At 40.3% G+C, this 27,670-nt stretch overlaps 1 protein-coding gene across 4 annotated transcripts in view; it reads right to left on the bottom strand.

The window, feature by feature from the left end:
• The window catches only part of DMD (dystrophin), a 1,990,869-nt gene that overhangs the window by 626,292 nt on the left and 1,336,907 nt on the right, over positions 1–27,670 (bottom strand). For all 4 annotated transcript variants that reach the window (XM_053655812.1, XM_037127036.2, XM_053655810.1 and 1 more), the window contains one exon: positions 625–857. In XM_053655812.1, coding sequence (XP_053511787.1) covers positions 625–857 — 233 coding nt within the window. The remainder of the gene's footprint in view (positions 1–624; positions 858–27,670) is intronic.

Raw genomic sequence — 27,670 nt, 5'->3', positions numbered from 1 at the left:
TGAATGAATTCCAATGAGGCTGAGGAGGGGCAACGTTTATAGTAAAAGCATGTTTATTGGAGTACAGCATTGCCTAAACCGCGATATTAAGACCTAAGGTATTTTCACATATATGTTGTGTTAATTTTCCATTTCTTTCATAGCTGACTTTCAATGACCCTTGTCACTGGAAGAGGAAAACTGGCGTGGACAACTTGGAAGCGAATAACCAACTCCCAGACTGTATTTGGTGTTGTAGTATATTTTGGCTGCTGGGGGCCAAAACAAGCAATTTAAATGTAAACAGCTCAGCTGAGCTACTGATTTGATATTACATGGACTTTAAAAATACACTGCATTTGTTGTTTAGGGAATTTAATTACACCAACTTTACAAGGTTTATGCTTTTTCTTCCTTCTGTTATTCCTTTTGAATTCATGGCTATTTGAGATAATTGCATTAATTTGTTTCCTGGATCATACTAGGGCTAAACGGAGGAGAGAATGTAGTGTGTTTGCCGACCGAGACAGGCTGCCTAGAAACTGGTGGGAAGTGGCCTAGGAGAGTGAATGGATTTGTAGAGCATCTTCACTTTAAAGAAACCCCCACCCCCAGCCCGCCAGCTTTCACGTTTGTTGCTCATACCTTCTGCTTGATGATCATCTCGTTGATGTCTTCAAGGTCACCCACTATCACCCTCTGTGATTTTAGAACGCGATCAAGCAGAGCCAGCCAGTCGGTAAGTTCTGTCCAAGCCCGGTTGAAGTCTGCTAGGGCAGGCACCTCCGACAGCAAGGTAGAAGGCATCTCTGCTTTGGACAGGGCGGTGTCCTTGGGAACCACAGGTTGTGTCACCAGAGTGACAGTCTGACTAGGAGCTAATTTTTTTTTTTTTCAAAAGGACAAAAAAAAAAAAGAGAAAGAAGAAACATTAGACACACAAGTTAAGAAGCCAATTCCAATGACAACAAAACAATCTTAATGAAAAGGCAACGATCTGAACCCAAGTATTATTTATGACATTGTATGTTTCTTCCCATGGATACTTTATATATGCTACATGAAGGACAGAAAAAATCAAAGATGAAAAGTTTTAATTAATAGACATTAATACTATTTCATTAATACACAGTCTTTCAAAAATTATTTCTCCTTCTTCTAAAGGCTGGACAATTGACTTAAATAGTCCTTCTCCCCATGAGTATTTTGTAAGTACCAATTGGTATTTCTTAAACCCTTCACCTTTTCACCCAGTTCCCCAGCCCCCTTCCCGCTGGCAAGTCTCAAAATGTTTTCTGGACCTACGAATCTGTAAAAATTATGCATGGTGCCAGATGGGTACTAGATTTATCGGGGTGATCACTTCCTAAGTTACATAAATGTCTAATCACTGTGCTGTACACCTGAAACTAATATGATATTGTATGTCAACTGTAATTGAAGAAATAAAAAATCATTAGAAAAAGAATAGTCCTCAGGAACAAATTACATAGATTATGGAATTGGTTTAAGGAAAAATAAACAGTGTTCAGACCTTGCCAGGGGAATAACTTTTGCTTATTATTTTCATTCAAGGAAGAAAAGCAAAAGGAGCGATCGGATAAGATCTTATTTCTGACCTAATGATTTCCTTGAATAGGAAGTAAATTACTTTGGAGGTGGACCCTAGGGAAATCAAAGCCAATGAAACGTCCCTGTCTTTACTCCATTGTATATTGGGAGCAGTTTACCATATTTCTTTCCCTTTTCTTTCAGACTGATAATAAAGTACCTAGCAGTGAGGAAAACCCTGGCTACATTATTTTAGGAAAATCAGAGCTAGTCTAGTTTTTCTATTTGGATGTGAAATACTGTCTCAAGGTCATTAAGCAATGTGAAATTAATATGAATGGTGTGGAACACCGCAGTGGAAGACAGCCCACGGTAAAGAGCTGAAGCTCCTGAGTAAAAACACCCGAGAGAACGTTCCCTCAGCCTTAGGAACTCCGTGACCTTGGTGAAGTTCGTTAACTTCTCTAAGCTTCCTTTTTTTCCCCCTCAGTAAAAGAGGAATAAAAATCAAGAGTCAGAGGCAGTTGTGTAGATTCAATGATTGATACAAGAACGGATTAGTCACAGAACATGCGTGGTTAACCCATACACACAGACAATAGTGTGGTGATGGCAAGAGGGAAGGGCGAGCTGGGGCTGGGTGGAGGCAGGCAAAGGGAGGGGAGATGGGGACACCTGTAATAGTGTCGACAATAAAAATAAGGAAAAAGGAAAGAACAGAACATAGACCAATGCCAGAAAAAGAACGAAAATACTGCCAGAGTGCCTGACGTTAGCAGGTGATAATGTTAGCTTATCACCATTGTTAGAAACAGCTGATAAATAAGAAACACAGGGGTGCACAAATATGGTGAGCAGCTGGAGATACGGGATAGAAATGTGTGAACTATTTAGGGAAAATCAAAGATCTCTGTGTGACCTTCTACTTATAGAACAAGGCTGAGCATGCTGATGTGAACTGACACCAGCTACCAACAAACAGCTGGGTTATCGAAGGCGAGTGGTGAGTGGTAGGGAATTCCTCATGTACTTTGTGGCGATGGGCTCTGGAGCCTAACATACCCAGTAGACCAGCAGCAGAGACATAGTGGGTTATATAATTCCAAAGGGAAGCTTGGAGGGAAAGCATCGAAAGACAACATCTCAAAGAGAGGCCTAAGAGGCGCGGACAACAAGGGAATGGTTGTACGCACACAAGAAATTATGCCTTGGTGGCATTCCATTCTGAGGTAGCCATAAATTCTTAACACTTGTCATGGTTCTATTATGTTCTGCGCTTAAAAATGTTATTTTATTTTTTGAAAATGTATGTATTTATTTTTTGAGAGAGGGGAAGAGAGGAAGAAAGAGAGGGAGAGAAAAACATCAATGTGAGAGTAAAACAGGCCAGTTGCCTCTCACATGGCCTCAACTGGGGACCCGGCCACAAATTCCAACCCAGGCACGTGCCCTGACTGGGATTTGAACCGGAGAACTTTTACTCCGCAGGACAATGCTCATCCCGCTGCGTCACGCCAGGCACGTCTGGGCTTACTTTTTCAAAGCCCACAGAAACCCTGGCACAGTCAGATATACTCACAATTATTATCTTCCCTTTGTCAGTGAACATATTTTTCATTTACCTTTCAAAAAATATTAAGAATTTTTATTTATTATTTTTAGAGAGAGGGGAGGGAGAAAGAGAGGGAGAGAAACATCGATTCGGTGACTCTCACATGCACCCTGCCTAGGGGCTGAATTCACAACCCAGGCATGTGCCCTGACCGGAAATCAAACCAGTAGCCCCTTTGCTTTGTGGGACAATGCCCAACCACTGAGCCATACCAGCAAGCGCACTTTCTGCACTTTTAAGGTCGTCTTTTTGTTAGAGAGGATGAAGAGAGGAACGAAGGAAGGCCTCTTGAGTCTCAAGTTTCCCAAGGACAAGAGGTTCCTAGAGATGAAAGAAATATTCTTGAACAAGGCAGAATAAAAAAAAAAGTGAGGTGTCAGAATATAAAACTAATGCCAAGAAGTACTAACTGAAAGACAAAGAGATAAAGAAGGTAGAAAGAAGAAATTGTTCCTTGAAGCTGTCTCACAACTGTGAGGCACTTTCTAAAAAAAAAAAAAGAAAGAAAGAAACGTAATCTGAAGCAGAAGTAGCACCCTGAGATCCAATGGTCTAGTAGGAAAAAGCATGGGAGCCAATAAGATCTAGAAATCTTAAAAGGGATTCCAAGAGCAGAGCTGGACCCCTGGAGACAGTGCATGGGTGGGGATGAAGAGAGGGCTAAATTAAAATAGCGCTGTAGGAGCTAACCCTGGAAGGCCTGACTGTCTAGAAAATATGGCCAAATTGTTTTCCAAATAGATACACAATAGGTACAGAGGCAACATGCAATCATTTGGGAGGATTTCAGGCTTCTGGGAAGTGTCGGAAAGTGCTTTTCTTTTAAAGTTAATTTATTGAAAATTTGCCCCTCAAAAGAGAACAGGAATGAGATTTTTTTTTTCTCCAGGCTTACTTCTGACCAAAAAAGAAGTGCTTAATGGGGTGCAAATGATTATGTCATCTCAAATTTCAATACACTGAAGGATGAGAATGCACAGAATTATTAGACTTCAACTGTGTTCTGTAAAGCACATTTAAAAAAAAGAAGTAATTGTTTGAAAAGAACGATTACTGTTTGAGAGACTGAAAAACAGAGAATGAGTCAAGATGACTGAAAAAGTACAAATGCCATTGGAATGATAACATCATAACATTCTCCAGTGAGGAAAAGGGAAGAAGTACCACCAACTAGAGTTAAGCTGGGCAAGATTCCGAGGAGGGCGGGCAGGGGAAGTAATGCAGCTGCTTATGCGGCAGCTGTGGGCACGTGATCTCATTTACGGATGGGGCAGGCCCTTCACTGATGGTCTCCCCTCCTCCACATCTGAAAACATCTCTGTACTGGTGGGAAAGGGAAACTGGGTCCCTCTTGCTTACTGATCTATCTCCTGCAACTCACCCAGGTCCTGGAATAGAGCAGGTGCTGAATTGACTGATGGCCTTCAAATGAATAAAACTTAAATGTCTATGCACACTAAGCTTTTCAGTAAACTTAGAGGCTGTTTATCCATGCTGAGTGCTGAAAGATCATCTCTAAGGGTGGTTTCTTGAAGACTAGAACACAGAACATGCCTAGATTCTCGCTGTTCAGATCATTTTGGCTACGTTTTGAATAAAAAACAATAACAGAGAAAGAACCACTGCCTGGGGCAGACAATGGAAGGTCAATTATTAAGGGGAGAAAATAGAACCAACTGATTCTTTTATTCCCCACTTTTCTATCAAGGGGGAAAAAGCAGGAAAGAACAGATCCCGGGAAGGAGAGTATAAAAGAGATGAGGGCCAGACTGTTGGGTTTAAATCCTTGCTCTGCCATTTCTTAGCTGTGTAACACTGGGTAGGATACTTAACCTCTCTGAATCTCCATGTATAATCGCCTTGTAAACTGGCGATTATACTATTACTTCCTTCACAGACAGCTGGCCTTGCCACTTCCTAGACACACAGCTTTGGATAAGATTACAGGCATTGTGAGATAAGGGGTTATATCATGCTTCCTAACCTGAACTTTTGGGTTCCTCAGGCTTCCCACCTGCCTGATGGGGAAAACAGTACCAGTCTCAGTGAGTTAAGTCTTTTATGATTTGATATATGTTAAGTCACGTCCTAGCACTGTTCTGACAGTCAGTAGGTCTGGAGAGTGTGTGTGTGTGTGTGTGTGTGTGTGTGTGTGTGTGTGTGTGTGCGTGTGTGTGTGTTCCTTTTCCTTCTTCTTCTGATGCTCAGTGTTTATTGGCTACCCACTTTCTATATTGGCACGGAATTGTGGGTTGTGTGCCTGTTGAATGTCACTCCGGAGTCATTTCCACCCATTCTCCCCCAAACCTCAGTCCCTCTTCAGCATTCTCCAGTGAGCATGAGCCAGCTCAGCGCTATACCCTTCTATGTGCTCTATACAGCTTGTGAAAACTCTTTTCTTCACTCCCCAGACGCAAGTCTCATTTCCGCTTCCAATTCCAACTCCAAGCGTTCTGTGATTTTTCTGAGGACTGGGTAAGTTTGTAATTCAAAAGTCTCCGTGAAGTATACAATTACATCCTTCTGTTGGGTCCTAAGCAGTTGGATGTCTTTAACATTTTCTTACTTAAATCTAATAATCACTAGGAAAACCGAAATCTTGCACCATTTTTAGATTTTTTAGTTTTTGTTTTTGTAGGCGTTTAGAGGACATCTGCTAGGGACTGAGAGCTGGATTCTAAACTCAGAAACTTTGTCTCCAAGAGGAGAAAAAAGTGTTATAACATAAAGTAGAAAGAGACTAATCTCCATCTACTTTCACACATTTTATTAGGGCCCATCCTAGCTTGAACACTATTAGAATATTTCATTTTTCCTAAAAAAAGACTTGCCTGTAGATCCGTGAATGTGTGCATATGTACGTGAGGGTGTGTGCAGATATATCATGTTTTGATTAAGCAAGATGTTCCCAAAGAGAAATTTTGAGGTCCTGAGAGCACTCATCTTATTTTATTACGTAAATCATTCTGGTTCATACTGCCTTTTCAGATGTCTTTACTTTTATCTGAAAAGAAAAAGAATGGTGTTCTTTCTCTTCTACTATGTCACATTACTAGAAACATAAGCAATTCACTCCACTAGGTAAAGCGTGGGCTGGTCAGATCTGTAATGGGGCAATAAAGAGTGGTTTTACCCCAAATGAGCAACAGACTCTTTTGTCTAATGCTCGGGAAAGGATATTTAGTTGTTCCAGCAGAGTTTTCTGTTAACTCCAGGATTTCAAGGATGGAAAGGGGATTTGCTGAGAGTTATTTCAACCTATAATCACAATTGGGTTAGGAGTCAGGGTATATGAACTGTTACACAGCATCTTAGACACTATATTCTGGGATGGCTCTCCAGGTTCTCTACCCTAAGGGGCATGGGAAACGGTCTTCCCTGTTTGGCCCCATTTAATGCCCCCCCCAGTCTATTCTACTTGCCAGCATGTCCACCACTTGCCTCAGGCTGCTGAGGCAGTAAGGAGTTGGCTCTGGAAATGCTTCTTCAGATCTCAGTCTCTTTAACCACCGTGGAGACCAAGGTTATATGTGACTCAAGGTTGTGGAAGGAAATATCCTTTTCTACATGGGGTCATCATGGAAAATAGTTCTCATGGTGTCGCACTATTCACTGTCCCTTCAGCCATGGATGCTGGCATCTTCCCTGGTTAATCAGTTCATGTCAGAACCTCATGTATTACTATACATGCAATTAAGTGAAAGAGATAAACACATACATCATATATGTGTTTATACATGTATATGTATACCCAACCCCCTACCCATACACACAGAGCCTGTACAATCTGCTGGCTAATGAGTAAAGCATAATGTTTCTTGTGCATTCATTAGAAATTTAAATGAACTCTACTAAAAACTGTATTTTTTCCTTGCATACTTGCACAGACAGAAAGTCAAGCTCAAGAGCGCTGAACTGAACTGAGTTTGGCACACCAGGATAGTAGCATGAATAACAGTAGGTGTAATATACGAGTGCGAATCACATCTTTGCTCTGAGTATTTTGTTAATTAAAAGGTGTTGGCTTTAGGAGGGAGCTCTCATTTTTTCAGAAGTGTTTGAAGAACATTTCTCTAGTTTAAAAATTTAATTGGTTTCAGGGGTACATGATTAGTCAGGCTAGCAGCTTTACTTAGAGCTTTAAAGGAGCTACTAAATCTTTTAAAAACACACACAAGGTGTTTGGCATACTTCCTTTGAAGTACTCACACGTGACTTGTCTGTAATTCACAGGTCTCCTTTGGTTGATAAGAAAGCAAGAAACACATATTCTATTTATAGCTTTGCTGTATGAATGTGGGCAACTTACTTTCTTTACGTCTGTACTTGGAAAAAACCAGTCAAATGGCTACATGATAAATAATCGGACTCACACTAACAAAAATATTGAGGACAATTTTGTATACGTGGTCAAATTGCATTACTGTTTAATAGTAGGAATTATAGGAGACATTGTTTAGCTCCTCCCATACATCCACTAGATACAATAATTATTCTCCAAATAAGCAATATTTGGGAACAATTTTTTGAATATTTGAAAGGATGGCATGTCGCTTAATGAGATGTATAAGAATTAGAGAGTACTTGTTAACACATTTAGAAATCATGTACGGACTCAAGAAAAATCTGTTGGGTGTCGGGCAAAGAAGAACCTCACTTCTTCCCTCTAAATATTTGGAATATGTAGGTAGAAAAAATGTTATGAATACATAAAAATTCATTTTTGTCTATATTCTTTCTCATAATCCTAAATGCAAAATAAAATATGTGAGCCAAATATGACCAATTATTCACACTTCAGCATAGTATTTCTGGATTTTAGAAAAAAAACGTTAAGTGTGGGAGCCATACACTTTTAAAACTCAGTAACACCGCTTTAGCGCTTTTAATTGGTTATTTCCTGCCAATACGAATTGAATCCAAAGAAGAAGTATTTGCTGATTTTTGGAAGGAAGAGAAATCATCACAAACACCACCATCACCAACAGCATTTACTCAGGGGTTTCCGTAGGCTCCTAGGCTGCGCAAGAATTGATATGCCCTGGTTTATTGAATTTTTACCAAACAATTCTCAGGGTAGGTATTATTCCCACTTCACCAAATGCTAAAGTAACTTGCTCAGGATCTTACAGTAACAAGTGTCGATGCCAAGAGAGTATTGTCACGACACACTTTGTAAAGAATGATTGGATTATCACATAGTTGTCCTATATGCTGTACTCAAAAGGCCAGAATTATTAATCATGGAAATACTTTTGACCCCAAGCTATAGTTTACAGCATATGGGAGCCACAAAATACACCTAATATCTATTCTGATTTGCAGAGATTACCTTGAACTAGCCCACAGGTGGCAAACACAAGGCCCATGGGCCGGATGTGGCCCTCCACCTTGTTTTATGTGGCCCGGTACCTTGTTTCTACCCGGCGGCACTGCTGACCTCCTGCTTCACTGTTAAGGAGTAGTTACATGTATACAGTCCTAAAATTGCATTTGGCCACTTGAAGGAAGCTGCAAACCTGATGTGGCCCCCTGTGGAAATGAGTTTGACACCCTGAACTAGATGGGGAGATGGATTATAACAATCAAGTGTGTCCAGCTTCCTCCCACAAGCTATGTATTATTTTGGGGGAGAATATCCAACTTGACTTCACCCAAACATGCACCCTTCCTTCACTAATTTGAAGACAGAGATACCCCCGCCTTTGCCCTGTTCAGTTTGTGTCTTCTAAGCGCCCTTCTATAACTCCTGTTATATGAATTCATCCTATGTGCACTCAGTAAAAAGCAGGGTTTCTCAAGCTCAACCTCAGCACTACTGGCATTTTGGCATGAATTATTCCTGGCTGTGGGTGGTTATCCTGTGCATTACAGGATGATTATCAGTATCCTTGGCAATAGCACCTTCCCGGTTGTGACAACCAAAGATGCTTTCAGACATTATCAAATGTTCTCCAAGGGGTGAAATTGACTCTGGTTGAGAGCCATTCATTTCTCTCTCCCCTCCCATGCATATGCGTGTGCGTGTATACGATTTATATGCTTAGCATTTGTACTGGACATCCTCTATGCCTATCCAAGCTTGTGTTCTTGTGTCCCTCAGAAGTACGGGTTAAATGGAAGTGTTAGCTGCTTCTCTTGTCCACATGATATTCACAGTAATCAGCAGAAGCCATAGCTACCAGGGAATTCTGAAAAGTATTACACAGGAAATGTCCTGGTGAGGAAAATAAAAGCAACTCTGGTTAGAGAGTAAATGCCTACACATTCTTGTTCTTCCTGCATCTACTGCCTTGTAATGTAGTACCCTAGCTCTGCCCATCAAGAGCTATAGTATATAGCCCTGGCTGGCGTGGCTCAGTTGGTTGGGCATCAAACGAAAAAGTCACTGGCTCAATTCCCAGACAGGGCACACGCCTGGGTTGCAAGTTTGGTCCCCAATTGGGGAGCTTATGGAAGGCAGTTGATTGATGTTTCTCTCCTTCTCCCTACCCCCTCCCTAAAATAAAATTAAAAAACAGAACTACAGTATATCTCTCCACTCCTAGAATACAGAATGGCCAAGTGACTCATTTTGGCCAATGGGATAGTAATAAACATGACATAAGCCAAAGCTTGCAAAGCTTGGGCACTGGGCTATGCCTAGAACCCTTTCACCACTCTGTGAACTATACTAGTCTCTGGCATAATGATAACGAAGTGGGCCCGCCATACCCACTGCCTTACACAATAACCAGTAAGTGCCAGGTGCACACGTAAGGCCATCAACTACCGGCTAATCATGAATATGTGAATAAATGAAGCCAGCTGAGACCAGCAAAAGAATCCCCTATATAAACCCCACCCAAAGTGGACCCAACTTTCTGACTCAGAGACTATTTCCAGAAAATCAAATCAAAGACACCACTGCTTTGGTCCACATACATAATCGTTTGCTTCTAATCTGTGAAAGTAATATGATGCTCCCGGCTATTCCAGCCTGCAATAGTATAATTTAAATTTAATTATTTATTGATATCATGTGTTATATAATTTAACATTCAATGGAATGCTCTGGAAAATGAAAACAAAGGCATGCAGAGAATTGGTGGCATATTCATTGCTTAAGGGCTTATAAATTTTATACTCTTTGGTTATACTTGGAGTTTCAGTTTATCATCTGAGTTGCTATTTCTTAAGTAAAATCTGCACATGTCTTATAACTAAAACACTAAAGAGCTTGACCAGTCCACATACTGAAGTCTTGAACTCTGTCTTCGTTGTGACATTGGAAATGTAATCACTACCTTGTGTTAGTTTGAAGTGACTGTCCTGGGCTACACATAGCTTGTGATGTTCCAGGCCAGGAAGCACATTATGAGCTGCTGGTGTGGTGAGCGCACTAACGGAAGTAGTGAAACTGGCTACATCCAAATCACTTCATATTTTCATCAAACTTGTAGAAAAGCACACTGGGTACACAAGTGTAATAACTACCAACTGTACAATAGGAACCTCAAATAAAAGGCAGAAAACAGCAACAACTACATTGGGAAAATTGTGTGCTACAAAGCATAAAAGTAAGATTATGACGTTTGTTTCTTGTCCACCAAACCATCTGAAATTCTGTTTGAAAGGAGGAGAGGTAATCGTACATAAAAGCATATTGTTCGGTGGTTATAAATCATGGGAGTGAGATGGCGACACTCCCAGGAATGTGAGCATGACAGTTTTCAGGTGCACTCCGGCTACTGCTTCCAATGGGAGTCACACTGTCTTAATCCTTTTGATGAATGGGTCTCCAATTAAGAGAGCAAAAGAGAGCTTGGGCAAGCTATGAGCCTACAGTTTATGGTTTTTGAAATAGCAACACAGGTTACTTTGCTTTTTTAAGAAGATCTGTGAGGCTGTCCTATTGTAGAATTGGTTCATTTTGAACCTCTTCTTTTTACTGCTTAAAAGCCAGAAGTTTCCAGGGATTTAAGTACAGCATGGGGAAGAGTCAATCATATTGTAATAACTATGTATGATGCTTGGTGGGTACTTGAAATATTGGGGGGAGTACTTTGAAAAGTATATGATTGTCTAACCACTATGCTGTGTACCTGCAACTAATACACAAGAGTGTTAAATGTAAGCTGTAGTTGGAAAAAAAAACAGGAAATGTCATCAGATCAGTATTACTATTAATTCATTTAAAAACCAGTAAATCATATATATATATGTGTGTGTATATATATATATATATATATATATATATGCACACATATTTTACAAAGTGTTTTTTTCCTCACCTCAGGATAAGTCTATTGATTTTTAGAGAGAGATGAATGGTGAGAGAGGGACACACACAGAGACAGGGAGACAGAGAAAAACATTAATCAGTTTCCTGCTGCATGGGCCCTGACCGGGGACCAAACTTGCAACTTAGGTATGTCCATGGCTGGGGATCGAACTCACAACCCCCTAGTGTACAAGGTGACGCTCAACCAACTGAGCCACCTAGCTGGGGCAGTAAATCATATTTAAACCCTAATAATACTACAGCTTTTTCCATGATGGCCACAGTTTGCATAAAAGATGTAGAATTATAGCAAAAGTTGCATTTAAAAAAATTACTAGAGAATAAACTTTTGAATAAAATGAAGTTATGTTTAATACTCAAGTATTCTAAGGTAAAGCTAACTATGCAGTCTATAATAGAAAAATCATACTTATTTTTATTTAGGAGAAATACTCGTAATCCTTAAAACTGATTTTACCTTTATCCCAGGATATTTGGTATGAACGAGAATTAAAATGTATTCACTGTTAAAATTACAGTCTATATTAACCTGTTATTTTAAGACAAAAAGACATGAAGGAGGAAATATTTTATTAAGTTCTATGTTACTTAATGAAAAGCTTGTTACATGAAAGCAAATCATATCAAAGAAATAAAATAAACTTAATTGAAACAACATAACTAGAGAAACATCAAACTAGAGAAAACAGAAAGGAAACTAATTATGCATTTTTTGAGGAAAGATAGTTTTAAACTGGTAAAACTCTTCATTTTTGCCCTGTCATACGGCGAAAAAACAAAAAAGTCTCCAAAGTTGTTTTTCTAACTTGTGTTTGACCTCAAAGTCACCACTATGTCATATTTCAATAGCTATTCTTATTAACAACTTGTTAGTTAATTTCTGTGAATTTAACACACACAGAAACCTTTTTGTAGCATATAAGAGCCTGAACAGAAGCAAACAGCTAGGCAGAAAGGCCAATTTCCAAAGAAAATGTAGGGCCACTTGACTCTTTGAAGCCTGATGCTCCTATTTGATTTGATATAAAATGGAACGGAAGGACCTACAGACCAGTGCACTCAGAGGGGACTTTAACAAAAATGATAAGTCAGGACTCTTTTATTCATCTGCTTTCAGGGATGCTCTTTTTGTGGCATACTGAATCAGATTTGATTATCCCCTGAGCCTGTAAGGAAATTATTCTATAAACATAAGCTTTCAGTAACTTCATTTGAAATATCACCTCAACATATGTTATAGAAACTCGGAAAGATTTTCAAGCAAAGCCGACTTACTTTGCACACCTAAAACCATAGGTGTTGTATCTGGTAGCACTCACAAGAGTTGTCCCATTTGGGAGAATGCCATGATTTAACAATGAAAAAAACAAAAAACAAAACCAAGGGCCAAAGTGTTGAATGGTTTGTCCAGGCCTCCCAGACCCAGGCTGGCAAGAGATGCACTGAGGTCCAGATCTCAGGACTCTGAATTCCCAATTTGGTTATCTTTTAAAAAACTTTAATTTTTTTTAATTTTAGAGAGAATAGAAGGCAGAGAAATATCGGTATGAGAGAGATACATGGATCGGTTGCCTCTCAGATGCCCCCAACCAGGGACCTGGCCCACAACCCAGGCATGTGTCCTGACTGGGAATCAAACTGGTGACCCTCTGGTTTGCAGGTCAGCACTCAATCCACTGAGCCACACCAGCCAGGGCGCACTTATCTTTTGACTCTGCCAGCAGTTTATAATACTGTAAACATGCCTTTGAAATCTCAAAAATGCCTCTGCATAATAATGTTACGTAGTATGCATAGGATGAAAAAAATATGGACACAGCTTTGACTGGTGTGGCTCGGTTGGTTGCGAGTCATCCTGCAAGAGTGAAAGGCTGCTGGTGCTAAAATTTCCAGTCAGGGCATATGAGGGTGGGTTTGGGTTTGGTCCCGGGTAAGGGGCATGTACAAGAGGCAACCGATGGATGTTTCTCTCACATGGATGTTTCTCTTCCTCTCTTTCTCCCTCCCTTCCCATCTCTCTAAAAATACATAAAATCTTTGAAAAAAAGAAAAAAAATTATGGACACAAATCAACTTATTCTGACTTTAGGGATATTTTAATAGGATTTTGCATTAACTGCAGTAGCATTCACAACACTCTGAAAATATCTAGTACTCTATGTGGGGAACACATCGCTTCTTTGATCCAAAGACAACGCTTGGTGTGCTCAGAGATTTGAGAATTCCTTTCAACAATCCTGGGAAATCTTGGTTATCTGCAGCATCTACAATGTTGATTACTGCCTGACAATATCACTCTGATCAAATATCTTCAGAACTTCCATTTTTTCCCCTTACAGTTGATTGCGACTTTCAGTGTTGCCAAACGGTGCTATTACAATCATTTAAAGAGGGGTTGTGTCATAGAAGAGGGTTTTTTTTTTCATTCAGAAAAAAACTGAATTCTTGAAATAGCTTAGTAGTTTTGATAAATTGGTGCAGATTCAAGATTGTCACTATAAGAGTACTCTCGGTTACTGACATTCCGATAGGCTTTTCATTCACTGCCATGTATGCTATAGCCTCTTGAGGGAAAATTCCCGGGCAGAAACATGAATGTCGCTACCATGTGTAGTGAGGTCAGTGGGTAGAGATGAGAAGATGAAAGTTGACAAACATCATGGGACTGTCTACATACTTGAATTGGCCTCCATTCTCCTTACAGGAAATTATTTTTGACTACCTACCCCAAATGTACATGCTGTCTCAGGCTAGCCAGTCCCTTCATGCAATATTCAAAATGGCTTCATTCTTTACAAAATAAATTTGTCCAAGCTGCTCCTCAGCCTTAAGTACCTTCACCTTTCTAATCCTTATTCTCTATGTTCAGAATCTCATATCTGTGAAGTCTTTGAACTTCATGTCCCCCTTCTCTGAACTCTTAAATGATTGCAGCCTTATGTAAAATGTTTCCAGGTGCTTGATTACATGATTCCTTACTGATCCAATATAAAATTCTAGAATTGGAAAGAATGTGTGGGAATTCCAAGGCCGAGTTTTACAATCTGTCACCTCTGAACACTGTAAATGTTAGTCTGAATTGTTTTCTACAGAACCCAGTGGATCCCTGATATTCTGAGGAGGTGTGTCCAAGAGTCTTTGCAAATCAAAAAGCAGGTGGGTCATCAAGGAACATGTATAAAGGACACAGGGAAAAAGCCAAAGGTGGGGAGGATGGAGGACGAGAGGTGCGGGTGGCTGGGGCAGTGGGGCAGTGGTGGTGGTGGGGGGAAATGGGGACAACTGTATTTGAAGAACAATTTAAAAAGTGCCATAATAAAAAAGCAGGTGTGTGTGATCGCAGGGCTTCCTTAGGAGGTAAGGGGTTTACCTCTGCCCAAGGGTTTTTCAGAACATGAAATTAGTGCTAGAAGCTCTACAAATCTGAACCACCCAACCATTCAACAGAGTAGATATTATTGAGCCCATTGGAAATCACTACCTACCACGGACCCTCAGAAGGCAATTTCCTCCACTTCATGTGAATTATTTAGCATAGGACAATTTTTTTTAGATTTCCTACTTAGATTATAAAAAAATTGCATCTGTTATTTTTAAGATTATTTCTTAGTCTATGAAATCATCCTAGTTATCTGGACTAAGGCAAAGTTTTCAAAACACAGGAGAGCTTTTGAGTCACTTTCTATCAATAGCAAAAAACATGGAAGATTTCATTTTCATTTAATATATTTTCCAAAAAAGAAACAATGAGTTCATAAGTGAGAAAGCTTTTCCAATGTGATTTCAAAAGAATGGCTTCCCCTCAAATATTACTGAATAATTGTGAACTCGGCGAAAGGTCTCTGACTACTCACGTAAGACAGACTTGTATTGATAGATTTATTCCCAAGGCCTCTCAAAGAAAGAGATAATCAAGTTCTTCTTATTTTCATTACATCGTGAACATATTTTATACCAAAGAAAAATGATATTCTAGGTAAATAGAGTGCTTGCCTTTGCAACACACAGGAAGCACTGAAAGGTTCACTCTCTAGGGTTAAATGCGAAGGAAATTATTACATGCGCGTTTCCCTGACAACTCTAACATCGTATTATCTAAGACTATAATACAGTCGGAATGGTTTAGAGCAAAACCACGGTACAGAAAGTGGTATTAAAATTGATTGAAGGTTATAGTATGTGTCTAAAATCTTGGGCGTCATTAATAAAACTCACTCTACTTGGTCTCACTGCTCTATTCATAGCCTTTCCAGAAGATAAACTACCTCAAAATTCCAGCCCTAATAGTAATATACTATTATTGCAGAGTTGCCCCGATACATTCCTAGGGCTGTGATAGGGATGATTGAGGAGACCACTAAATGCTGAAAAGGGGATGGGACCAGGGAATAGCTTGGCTGTTCGCCAGTGTAAGAAATGACTTGATATCAACATTAAACGCCCGCTGAAGAATCTTTGAATAGTTTAGGCTCTTTTTCTAAACCCCCCGGTTACGCTCCACTGATTAAATTATTAAGAACCTCTGATTTAGCTGTTTCATATTTTAGATGGGAGTAAAGATGTTTTGAAGTGATTTGCATTATTTGTGGTTTCTTGTTTTTTCAAATTAAACATATAGGATGCTGAGATAATGCCTTTCTATTAGGTCCGCAGACACTGGGAATACACAAAGAAGCAGAATAGCTGAGCGAAAGTGATGATACAGTATCATCACTTTCCTTGATGACACTGTACTATGATAAGCTAGTTTTTTCTTTCTTTCTTTCTTTTTTTTTTTTTTTTTGCTGAGCTATATGCATTTCAATTAATGTTGTTTAACCAATGGTTACAAATTTAAAATGGCTCCTACTAACTTCCCGATGTAGGTAAAGATAAAATTCAGGCACAGGCTGAAGAAAGGGTAAGACACTCTATTCACCATGCTTAGGAGGAGTGCCTCCCAATGTTAATGATTAACTTGGCAATAATGAACTCTTCTCAAAATATTTCTCATTGTCACCTATTTTAAACACAGCTTTCAGTAAGATCATCTTCGAAAGATTCAGTGAACAAATGTTCACTAAATATCTTTGGGTCCAATACCACACCAATGGAGTGAACGGTGATGGTGAGTTGAACCACCTGCATCCCCAGATACCTCTACACCCATTCCACATCTCTACTTCTTCTGAGAACTCAGATTCTCTTCAGTCTTCCATGGACTCCATCCCCTTGTTCTAGAGTTGGATTTAGACTCACCTAAGGCTTACACCCTAAGCCAATGAAGCTAAACGCATCCCCTTAACTCAGGTTTAGGAACCCAAATTTCCTAAGTCAGCTAACCCATGGCATTACTCTGAAGACTATTATTGGTACAGGGACCTAGATTGATTGATCTGAGATGGATAAATCTCTTAATCTATCCTTGAGATAAAAGATTCTCTCTCATGGTAACAAAAAAAATCCAGTTGTCCCATTTGCTGCTGGCAGCTATCTTGAAACTTGGAGGAAAACTAATGAGGAGGTCAGAGCTGACACAGAGCGGTCATCAGAACAAAGAAAATCATAGATGAAGAGACTGAGCATTCTGTTTGCGCTGCACCTGGGGCCTGCTCTCGTCTCCGATCTTCCAGCTATGTGAGGTTAATTATCCTTATTGTTGAAGCCCATCTTAATGGGCTTCCTTGCAGCCCCCAAAACATCTTAACTGTCAAGCATGTCACCCAGGTTACAAACATAATTAAGACATTATTCTTTCATTTAACAAGTTTCTATTCTAGTGGGAGACATACACGCCAACAGCAAATTTCGGGAGAATATATTAAACTTGCTGAAATTGAGGTGAATAGCAAAATGGTAGTGTGCAAAGGGAAGAACCTGCATTGCCCTGGAAGACTGGGCAGGGAGGAAGGTACTTGTGGAAATGATATTTTGAGCTGACACTTCAAGGTTGAGTTTACCAAAAGTGAATGATAACTAGCACATTCCTGGTAGAGGGTGGAGAGTATATGCTCGAGTCCAAAGGTAGCAAGGGGTGACTGGGGAGCTACAAATAGTTTAGTATTGTTTGATTATCAAGAGTGATGGGGGATGTAGGAAATAATTTAGACACCTTAGCAGGTACTACATTGAGGAATCCTTGAGAAGAAAGGTAACTTGTATACAACCTTGACTTAGGTAATATGATAATCATGTTAAGTAGTCCACTTTCAATGAACTTCCAGTATGCAAGATTGGTTGGAAGAGACGAGGAGATCAAAAATGAGGCTTTGTAGATGATAGTCGAATGAATGAAAAAAAAATGGAGGGGCTGAGTTACAAAGCTCAGGGTTCATTGGCTCGCAGGATCAACAGGATTGGTGATGGACAGCTTATTAGTAGGGAATAAAGAAAGTGTCAGAATGACTCCTTGATTTTGAAGTTGGTGGACAGTAGTGCTACCCACAAAACCAGGAAGTGTAGTAAGAGGAATACGTTTCTTAGAAGGTCATAATAATATCAAATTTGGGTTTGAAATCTGTGTACAACATTCAGTTGGTAGCTGGTCAACAGGTGAAAATATGAGCCTGGAGTTGGGAGAAGTCTGAGTGAGAAACAACCATTGGCATAATTTGAGTAGTCTTTACCTCAGATTCTCTAATACACCAAGCTGGTATGAAAATGATCTGAGTTAAGATGGTCAATTTTATGTTATGTATTTTCGTCCACAATTCTGAAAATATGAGTGAAATTTGACAACAAGCATCAAATGGGCCAGGGGCAATTAGAGTGGGTGCCCGTCCTAAAGAGATACAGAGTTGGTGTGGGTGAAGTCCTGGGTGATAGCAAGGCATTGAAGGCATTGACAGAAAAATGTCAACTGACTGGGGATGTTAGTAAGTGACCAGTAAGGTCACTGAAAAGAAAACGAAACAAAACAAGAAAGCATGAGACCTGAAAAACTAAGATAACAGAGAATTTAAATGGAAGGGGAATGGGTGATTCTTGGTTAAGGACATCAAGGCACTGAGGAGAAGGTTGTAAAGAACCATAGCAAAGAGCCTAATGATTAATTAATGGGATCCTTCCAGTGGATTCATATAAATTATACCATTTCAAGAATTATATTATACCAAGACCCTTAGGTAAAATGTACACAGAAAATGGAATGAACTCATCTAATATAGTCATAATCTCATTTCAACAAGCAAATAGACCATTAAGTAAGGAAGACAGTATAGAAACTTAGAAAGCCAACAGATCTGTAAGGATTATATGTGACAAAAACATAAATAGTGGTGGTAGCACAAATGTATTGCAGGATTTGGGGTGGCAGATCCTTTATGTCATAGAGGATGACAAATGAAGTGAAAAAAGAAAGACTGAGATCAAAAATTAAAGCAGAGTAGAGATATGTTTAAATGAAATATAAAGAACCAAAAGGACTTACAGGTGAGGAGACCTGGGAGAAACCAAATTCTGCAGTGAGCAAGGCCAGAGACAGGGGTCATGTAACAACTTCCAAAGAAACATTTTGAACTTGATTTTTCTACCACTACAATATTTTTCTTTATTTTGAAATATCTTTGTTCTTCTCTTACAGGTAGAAATATTGAGGGAATAATACACTGGAAAAGGCAATTTCATGACTCTTCCATTTAAATTGGGTGGAATGATAAAAATCCTCCGAAGCCTTCCCTCCTCCCCTTGTGAAACTGGCTATGGTGGTTTTGAGTCTAGAAGGAGAGGCCGGCCCAATACTTCTAATAATCCCAGGTTTTGTTCTCCTGGTTTTATCATTTTGTCAGTGTGAATTTACCCAGTGCATTCAGGAAGAAGATGTGTTATTGTTGTTGCTGTTATTGTTGTTCAAGCAAACAAAGAGTCAGCAGGAGGGTCAAAATTCCTCACATGGAGTTGTCACTCAAAACACTGACATCAAAATCAATGACAAGTGGCTCCAGGCTCATTCTGGGTATAATTTGTGGCGGAGAGGAAGTTACGGGGAAAGTGTGAGAAGACAGCTGAGAAAAATAGGTAGACAGGTACATAGCAAAGATGAGGGGAAACAAAAACAGTTCTAAAACCTAAGTTGGCAAGATGATCCCACTGCCACATGGGATAAATGCAAACATCATCGGGCCGAGAATCATTTGACAGCACATTTTCTGTGAGCCTCCTTGGACCCGGGCAACATTCGAGACACTGAAAATGCAGTGGTAAATGTGACAACCAGTGGCCTTGTGGAGTTTCCATTATGCCAGACAAAAGAGACGGGAAACCAAAAATGTACAAAGATATTTAAAATTATTTTAGAGAATGGTAAAGGAACCAACGGAACAGAGCCAGGTAAAGAGTCTAGACAGTGAGAGGGGTGCAAGTCAGGACATGGTCTATTAAAAAGTAGCCATCACTTGAGGGGATTGAGCACTGGCCTGTGAACCTAAGAATCGCCAGTTAGATTCCCAGTCAGGGCACATGCCTGGGGTTGTGTGAGAGGCAACCACATGTTGCTGTTTCTCTCCCTCTCTTTATCCCTCCCTTCCCCTCTCTCTAAAAACAAACAAACAAAAAACAAATAAATAAATAAAACCTTTTCAAAGTGAGTAAAAAAATAAATAAAAAGTAGCCATTAGCTCAGTGTGGAAACTTGGGCAAGACCTTTAATTTCTGTAAGTTTTCTTAGCCCCTCTAGCTAGCTCTGTGTCTGGCACAAGAAAACGGTTCACAGCACCTCCATTTCCACTTCTTTCCACACTTCTTTGCCATGACACTCCCTTCCAATCCCCTTTGACACTCACTCTCATTTCTGGAAGACTCTGGCCCCTGGCTCAAGGGCTCCCTCTGTCCCCAGCCTGGCATGCAATTATCCTGTGTGACCTCCGAATCTTTACTGGGAACAGACACTGTATATATTCATGACTTCCTCATACATTCCCAGGTATTGTGGATTCCATGATGAGCAAAAGAGGTGGGAGTCTGTCTTCAAGAAGCTCCCAGTCAAGTGCGGGGGTAGGACCGATATAAATTCAAACTGTGTCAGAATCCAACAGAAGATTTGATATGTGCTTTGGAAACGCAGTATAAATGATGTTTCTACTACCAATGGAGACTCTAGCCTAGTCTGGGAAGTCAGAGGAGTCTTCTCTGAGAGCACATCATTTGAACTGAGACCTGAAAAGTAAGTTGGCATGAGGTGGGAAAAGCAAGAGGAGGGTGGCCTAATCAGATGTGCCAGTGCATGCAATGGCTTATAGTGGGAAAAAGCAGGCCCTTCAGCAAAACAATAGACAGCAGGTCACTATGGATCTAGGAGCACTGGCAGTACATGGCATGGGGCATAAGGGTGGTGACATCGGAAGGGCTGCACTATGCAAGATCCTGTAAGCTTTTAAATATTTTTATTTTGAGAATAACTAGGAGCCACTGGAGTGTCTTAAAGATAATTCTGCCATCCAATTTATATTTTGAAAGCATCACAGAGCTACCCTGTGTAGGAGAGAAGAGATGACTGAGAGGAGAATAGTTTCGGTTGGGATGACCGCATCATTGTATTTATCACAAAAATCAGGATGCTGGTAAGAGTGGAAGGGGCACTAATTAATTATACTGAGGCACTGGATGTAAACCACAGCAGCCCAGGGCAAACAAGGGCTGTGATTATGCTAATAGAAGGCTATGGTACCAGTCCAGGGTGCAGACCATGGGAGACTGGGGAGGAGCAGTGTAGGATAAAGGCAGAGAAGAAAGCTGATTCAAGAAAGATTTAGGAGGAAAGAACCAACTGGATGTGGCGGTGGATGTCCAGGAATGAGGTGGGAAGGTGTCAAGAATGACTCCTCATGTTTTGTTACTGCATGAGCAGTGCTATAAAACCTGAAGTAGAAGGGTATTGTCAGGGAAAATCATGAATTTGATTATAGGAGAAGCTCATGAGATTATTTTTAAGACATCTGAGTGGCACTGTTAAGTAGGCATTTAAATAGAGTCTGGCATCTAGAAAAAATATCTTCATCTCCTGTGGTCTTCTCTATCCGTTCCTTCCACTTTTCTCAATATCATCTCTGGATTCCTGAAAAGCAGAGCCTGGAAAAGGACTGGGCATGGATCGTTTATTTGGCCACTGTCCTTCGGAAGCAGGAATGAAAAACCCGCAGCGTAAGACAGAGACGATGGGAATGTCAGTGGAATGTGCATTACTGAGGTTACTATGGAAAACTATGGAAATTACTGTGAAAAGCACGGGCTGGATAATGCCAGAGCCTTTCCGTATTCCAGAGAAGCATAGATACAGCCTCCCCGAACTGTCTGCTTGAAAAGTAACAGAGGCTAAAAAGCTATTCAGGGCTTTGTGGGCTCTCATCTCCCATTGGCCAAGGGCTACCCACCCATCACAGCTTCCACTCTGGGTTAGCTCAGGGATCTCTGGAATCCTGGCACGTCGGATCCTTGTGCAGAAAAGTGAGAAGCTGGGAGTCGTTCCCTCAATGTGGGATGCTGTTAGCTGCTTCCATAGCCATAGGGGTTAGTATTAAACATCAAGGGTGCTACTGTTTTAGACCCAACTCCATCCACATGGCTTTAGTATAAGACTTAGATGGCAAGAGAAGAAAAGAGGGGGAAGAAGTAGTACTGCTGTTGAATTTCATTTGGAAAACACAGGGTCCAGCACAAATAACACCCCTGTTTATTACAAAATCTTTTGTTACACCATCATAAACATGTCATTCTGTGACATAACAATATCACACTCAAGCACACCATACAACATTTTAGGTGAGATTTTCAAATGAAAACTATAAATGATTATACCCATAGTATTACCCTACTGACCACACTTAAGCAGGCGTTACTTCTGCCAGACCCTATATATTACAAAAGGAGGAAAAGTGTGGTAGAATTGATTCCACAATCTATGGAACTCATTGCACCATCTGCACTACCAAGGCCAAGGCTGTTCAGTGTATAGATTAAAGGCGAGCATGGACTTCTGGAAAATCCAGTTTTAGAGCCATGCTGTGTCCACTTAGTAGCTGGCAGTGTTTGGGATAACAACTCTCTCTAAGCTTTACTTGCCTCTTATGGTTAAAAACATAAGAATGTGGTACCTATGTCATAAAGCTATTGTAAGATGAAATGAAACAATACACAAAGGACATTTGGCAAAATACCTGGTATAGAGCAAGACACTAATGCATGTTAGCTCTAAGATAAATATTAGGTATGGTCAGGTCAATGCAAAAGTCAGGGGGGAGTAATTGAAGTGAGAGCAGGTAATATTTTTGAAAAAAATAAACAAACTCTGATATGCTTAGGTGTTACTGGAATAGAACCAGACTGTGAGACCTCAGAGACCTCCTAACAGAATTAAACATGGAATGACAATGTTGTTTTACCTGATTTTCATCAGACTTTGTTGTCAAAGCACATTTTCCTCTATATGCTCGATATGAGGCATTTATTTACTCAAATAACAGATACAAATCCAAGGCATTAAAATGTTGCTCGGAGTCAGAGATCAAGATGGAAATCCCCAGAATCACAGAGATCTGTGTCTCTAAACCTGTTTATTATATTCACATTCAAGGAGGTTGGAAGGGACAGTGTCAGCTTTTCAACTGGAATCTTTCCATTACTTCTCTCTGTTGGGGCTGCAGCGCATGCTGTGAATGACCTCCAGAGATCCTCGAGCCGTATGCAAAGAGCAAATTGAGTCTGAAAGCTTTATTAGACAAGTTTATCTTTCAGCTGGTGGGAGTGGGTGTCAGCCACATTGGCAAAAATAAAATTCCTTATGAAACTGGGTCCTGACCTTGAAAAAAAAAATCTCAATTCAAACTGTACAATTCAATTTTGAGTTATGCCCTTCTTTGTTAAACATGGAGTGCAGGTCCAAACGAGAAAGGCGCATTTCACCTCAAACACATGAGAATCAGTAAGAAAAAAAAATACAATTTCTCTTTTGATCTTGCTGGACTTTATAGGTAAAAATGCTTATCATCAAATCGCAGGCTTAAAAACATACTAATAATTGAGGAAACAACTTTTCTCACTCATTTCAATATGAGGAGCAAAACTAGCTCTTCCATTTATAATCCACTGTAAACATTGTAGGAAGTTTATTTATATATTTTATCCATACATTTTTTCAAGAGCTAAGAATCATCCTGAAAAGCTAAAGTGACACTGGAAATTGACTAATTTGTTTTACTGCAAAACCGTCTCCTATTTTTTTTAGTAGCATGTTATTTTGTTCCTCTTTTTTATTGTTGGAGAACAGTGACTTTTTTGAAGTTGTGATAATTATCCAGAATTGAAGACTCTCTTTTTCTCTTCTAGGTCTATATTACAATTTAGGGGCTGGTGCAGTTAATACTGTTACCCATTTTGCCTCAATGTTAGAATGGCTAGATTAGATGACTCTTTCATGATCTCATCATGGACCGGCAAGCACTCTGGAACATAAAATTAAAATATATTTTCTTCAAAAGACTGAAGATGAGAGAAGAAATGAACTAAAGAAATTATAAGAGGAAGAGAGTATGTTATGCTGTAAGGTAGATGTTCTCGAACTGGGCGTCCAGACAGAGCCATGAATGAGAATTAAGGAATGAGGCAGGAATAGAGTTGGCCTGCAAACCCACTGCATATTCCTATTTGATCAATACTGTAGTCTTAAAAAATGAGGATGTACCACTGACAATATGAAGATAAATGTATCTGCCAGTTGTGCCCAAGAAGAACAAGAAGTTGATTTTTGTAAGAATGCCAAAGAGCACAGAGCTCAAACTCAAGAGGAGTGGGTTGGAGTCCAATTCTGCCGCTAAACAGCCAGACAAGCATATAACTGCTTAATCTGTTTTGCTGTTATAATTACACAGTAGGTTGGTTTATTTGAACCAACTCTAAAATAAATGTTGGTTGGGGTAAAATATATTAAGCACCTACTGTATGCTCGTCACTGAATCCAAGCTGCATGCATTGGTAAACAGATATAAAGTAGGCTGCTCTTGGAACTTATAGTGTCTTAGGAAATGAAAACTCAATAATTATGTAAATACTTTAGTAATCGAAACAATGATAAGATGACGGAAGAGGAAAATATGCTTTGAGATTGTATAATAGGAGACTTGAGGAAAAAGTCCTATAGAATAGCTGAGAGCTAAAGGATGTGGGCAAGAGAGAAGCAGATGTGGAAACCCTGTGGAAGAAGCTCCTACAGTAACTGAAGGAAGCTAGAGAGGCGGGGCTTTGAGCAAAAGGGGGAGGGGCAATAGAAGTAGAAGGGTAGGCAGGTAAACTATCACATAACACCTTGGGGGCCATGTTCATAATGTGAAGATTTCTTCCAAAAGCAAAGGGACACCATTCGACAATTATAATGGGAGAAGATTTCCATTTCACAATATGATTCTTTGCAGAACCTGTTTCTACGTGAAATGGATGAGGAAGAGGTCAATCACATCAGTCAGGAGGCAGGCATTCAGGTGACATATGATGGTGGCAGAAGGAATGGAGATGGGTAAAATAGTTTGAAAGACAGTTAAGTAATACAATCAGTAGGACTTGGTGGTTTATGGAGTGAGGACAGTAAGGTTAGGAAGAGACATCCATCCTGGATTACTTACTGGTACTTGTTTGAGTGGATGGTGTCACCCTTTGCTGAGATGGGAAATACAGGAGAAGAGGGGAAAGTAAGTTCACCGGTTCAGTTTCGGACATGGTGGATTGCAGGCATCTGGGAGACCTCCAAGTGCAGATGTTAAGTGAGCTGCTGGGTACACGGGTTCTCTCGAATTCTCTGCAATCCACATCCGATCCCTCTATCACTCTATCCAAATTTGCTAAATCCACTGTGTATTTATTTTTAGGCATTTTCTTATTAGACATTGGCAGCATTTGATGCCATTTATCAAGTCCTTCTCCTTAATTCACTTCCTTCACTTGGCTTCTAGGTTTCTCTCTGGGTTTTCCTCCTACTTCACTGAGTACTTATTACTCTATCCCCTACTGTTGGGGTTACCATTGGGGTGCAGTCCGGGGCTCGGGCTTTACACATCTTCTCTTTTCTGTCTACACTGACCCCTTGCTTTAATCTCACGGCTCAGCTATATCTGAGAAATTGCATGTTTACATCTCCAGATTGGATCTCTCACCTAACCTCCAGGTCCTACAATCCTCTCTCCACCTATTCACTTCCATTTGGATAACGAGTGAGCACATGTAACAATCTGTACAAAGCAGAGATTCTGATAGCACCTCCTACCATCTTCCCTCACAGTGAACAACGAGCCCATGCTCACCCTTTGCTCAGGACAGAAACCTCATCGCATTTTCTCATGCCCTCTATGAAATCTGTTGACCCATCCTGTTGACTCTAGCTTCAAGATACATCCAGAATCTGCCCACTTCCTGAAACTTCCACTGTCCCTACTCTGGACGAAACTTTTCATTTCTAACCTGTGTCATGGCATTAGTCTAACCGGTCCTCTCCCGCTTCCTTCCACCCTACTCGCCTCCCTACACTTTAGTCTTAACACGTCCAGAAAATCTTTGTCAGATCATCTCCCTGCCATGCTCAAAAGCCTCCAGTGGGTCTTACCTGTACAAAAGATGAAGGTCAAAGTCAACCCAATGGCCTGCAATGCTCTCCATCATCTAACCACATCTCTGAACTGATCTCCCCTCCGCTTACTGTGCTACAACCACCCTGGTTATTCTTCCAGTACCAGTCCTGCTCCCACCTCATGGCCTTTGTTAGAATGCCACTCCTAGAATGCCATGGCCTAGAATCTTCTTTCCCCAGGTAGCGCCTTGGTTCACACTCTGGCCACATTCACACAGATTTCACCTGTTCAGTGAAGTTGTCTCTATAAGCCCGGCCACCCTGACTCCACATCTAAACTCCTTACACTCTTCCCTGCTTTATTTTATTTTACTTCCTTCCATTTTCCATTGTAGTTATGACCTCATAACATGCATACATATTGTATTTATTTTCTTCCCCCACAAAACTGTTAGCTCTATGAGGACAGGAATATGTATGTGCGGTTTTTTTTCATTGCGGTATCTCAAAATGAACATGTAGATACAGAACTCAAAGGAAAGGTGTGGCATTAGAATAAGAATGTGGGAAACTTCAATGTATAGGGTACTTGGAACCATGCGAGTAGATGAAATTACCCATGAGATTCAAGATTGTGAACAAAGCAGGCCCTACATTACTTCAAAGATTTAAAAGCCAGATAAGGAGGTGGAGCTAGCTAGGAAGCTGAGAGAGATAGTAGCCTGGGAGGCAAGAGGAAAAACGGAGTGTGGTGATACATGGATATGAAGGGACAGAAGAAGTGTTTCCAAACAGGAGTGGCCAACTGCACTAAGTGTTGCTCAGAGTTTTTATGAGATGAGGATGGAAAAATATTTTAGCATAGAGACCATTTCTTGCCTTAGGGTACTTCCCATGGACTGCGGGACGGATAGGGACATAGTCACTCGGCAGTTGAGTGTAAGAGAGAGAGACAGGAATATATATACCTCTTTCTGGAAAAGGGGCTGGGGGCTGGGAATGAGAGCAGAGATATCTGTCAGTGCCTGGAGGAGTAGGTGTGACTGAGTTAGAGCCGTTCTATCATGGGGAATACACGAGCAGGTGTATTCCCCATGTAAATGCCACTGGTGAAATCACATGAGTCTACCTAATGACCCTGCAAATTGCAAGGGAAACCTTTTTGGGGTGTTCTAATATAGGATATGACCAGATAAGCTAAAATGCAGCAGAAAAAATGCCAGGTACTCGAATAGTTGTCAGATTTAGTATGATGTCATCACATAAAGGTACCAAAAAGCCTGTGTAGATGTCATGGGACTGAGTCAAGAGTAGAGCAGTAATGAGGGGACACTGGCCAATTCTGAAGCCTAGAAAAGCAATACAGAAAACACAGTTGGAAGAGTAGAATGGGGAGGGCCACAGAGAAGTGTAAAAATTTACAAAGAAGAGACATTAAACATTTGAAAGACAGCTGTTTTGTTGATAGGTCTTGGGGACTCACCAGATTTATGTGAGAAAAGGAAAGTTTGAAGCAAGATTGAATAATGATAGGCTGTCTAAAGGTACAGTGAGAAGAAATGTTCTTTGCCTAGTGACAAAAATCATTTAGATGGTAGCTGGAACTTGGGCCAGGCAACGGAAGGAATGTCTTGAGCATGGCTAGTGTTGGAACTCCACCCACTCTTGATTTTTAAATAAGAGAGTAGGCAGTTAACCACGAGGTTGCTCTGAAGAGAGA

Source organism: Artibeus jamaicensis, unplaced genomic scaffold (assembly GCF_021234435.1).
Source record: "Artibeus jamaicensis isolate MK-2021 breed Jamaican fruit bat unplaced genomic scaffold, CSHL_Jam_final scaffold_1283, whole genome shotgun sequence".
In the NCBI taxonomy this organism is placed as follows: domain Eukaryota; kingdom Metazoa; phylum Chordata; class Mammalia; order Chiroptera; family Phyllostomidae; genus Artibeus; species Artibeus jamaicensis.
Note: the sequence above shows the minus strand (reverse complement) of the source record. Positions and strands in the feature narration are given on the sequence as shown.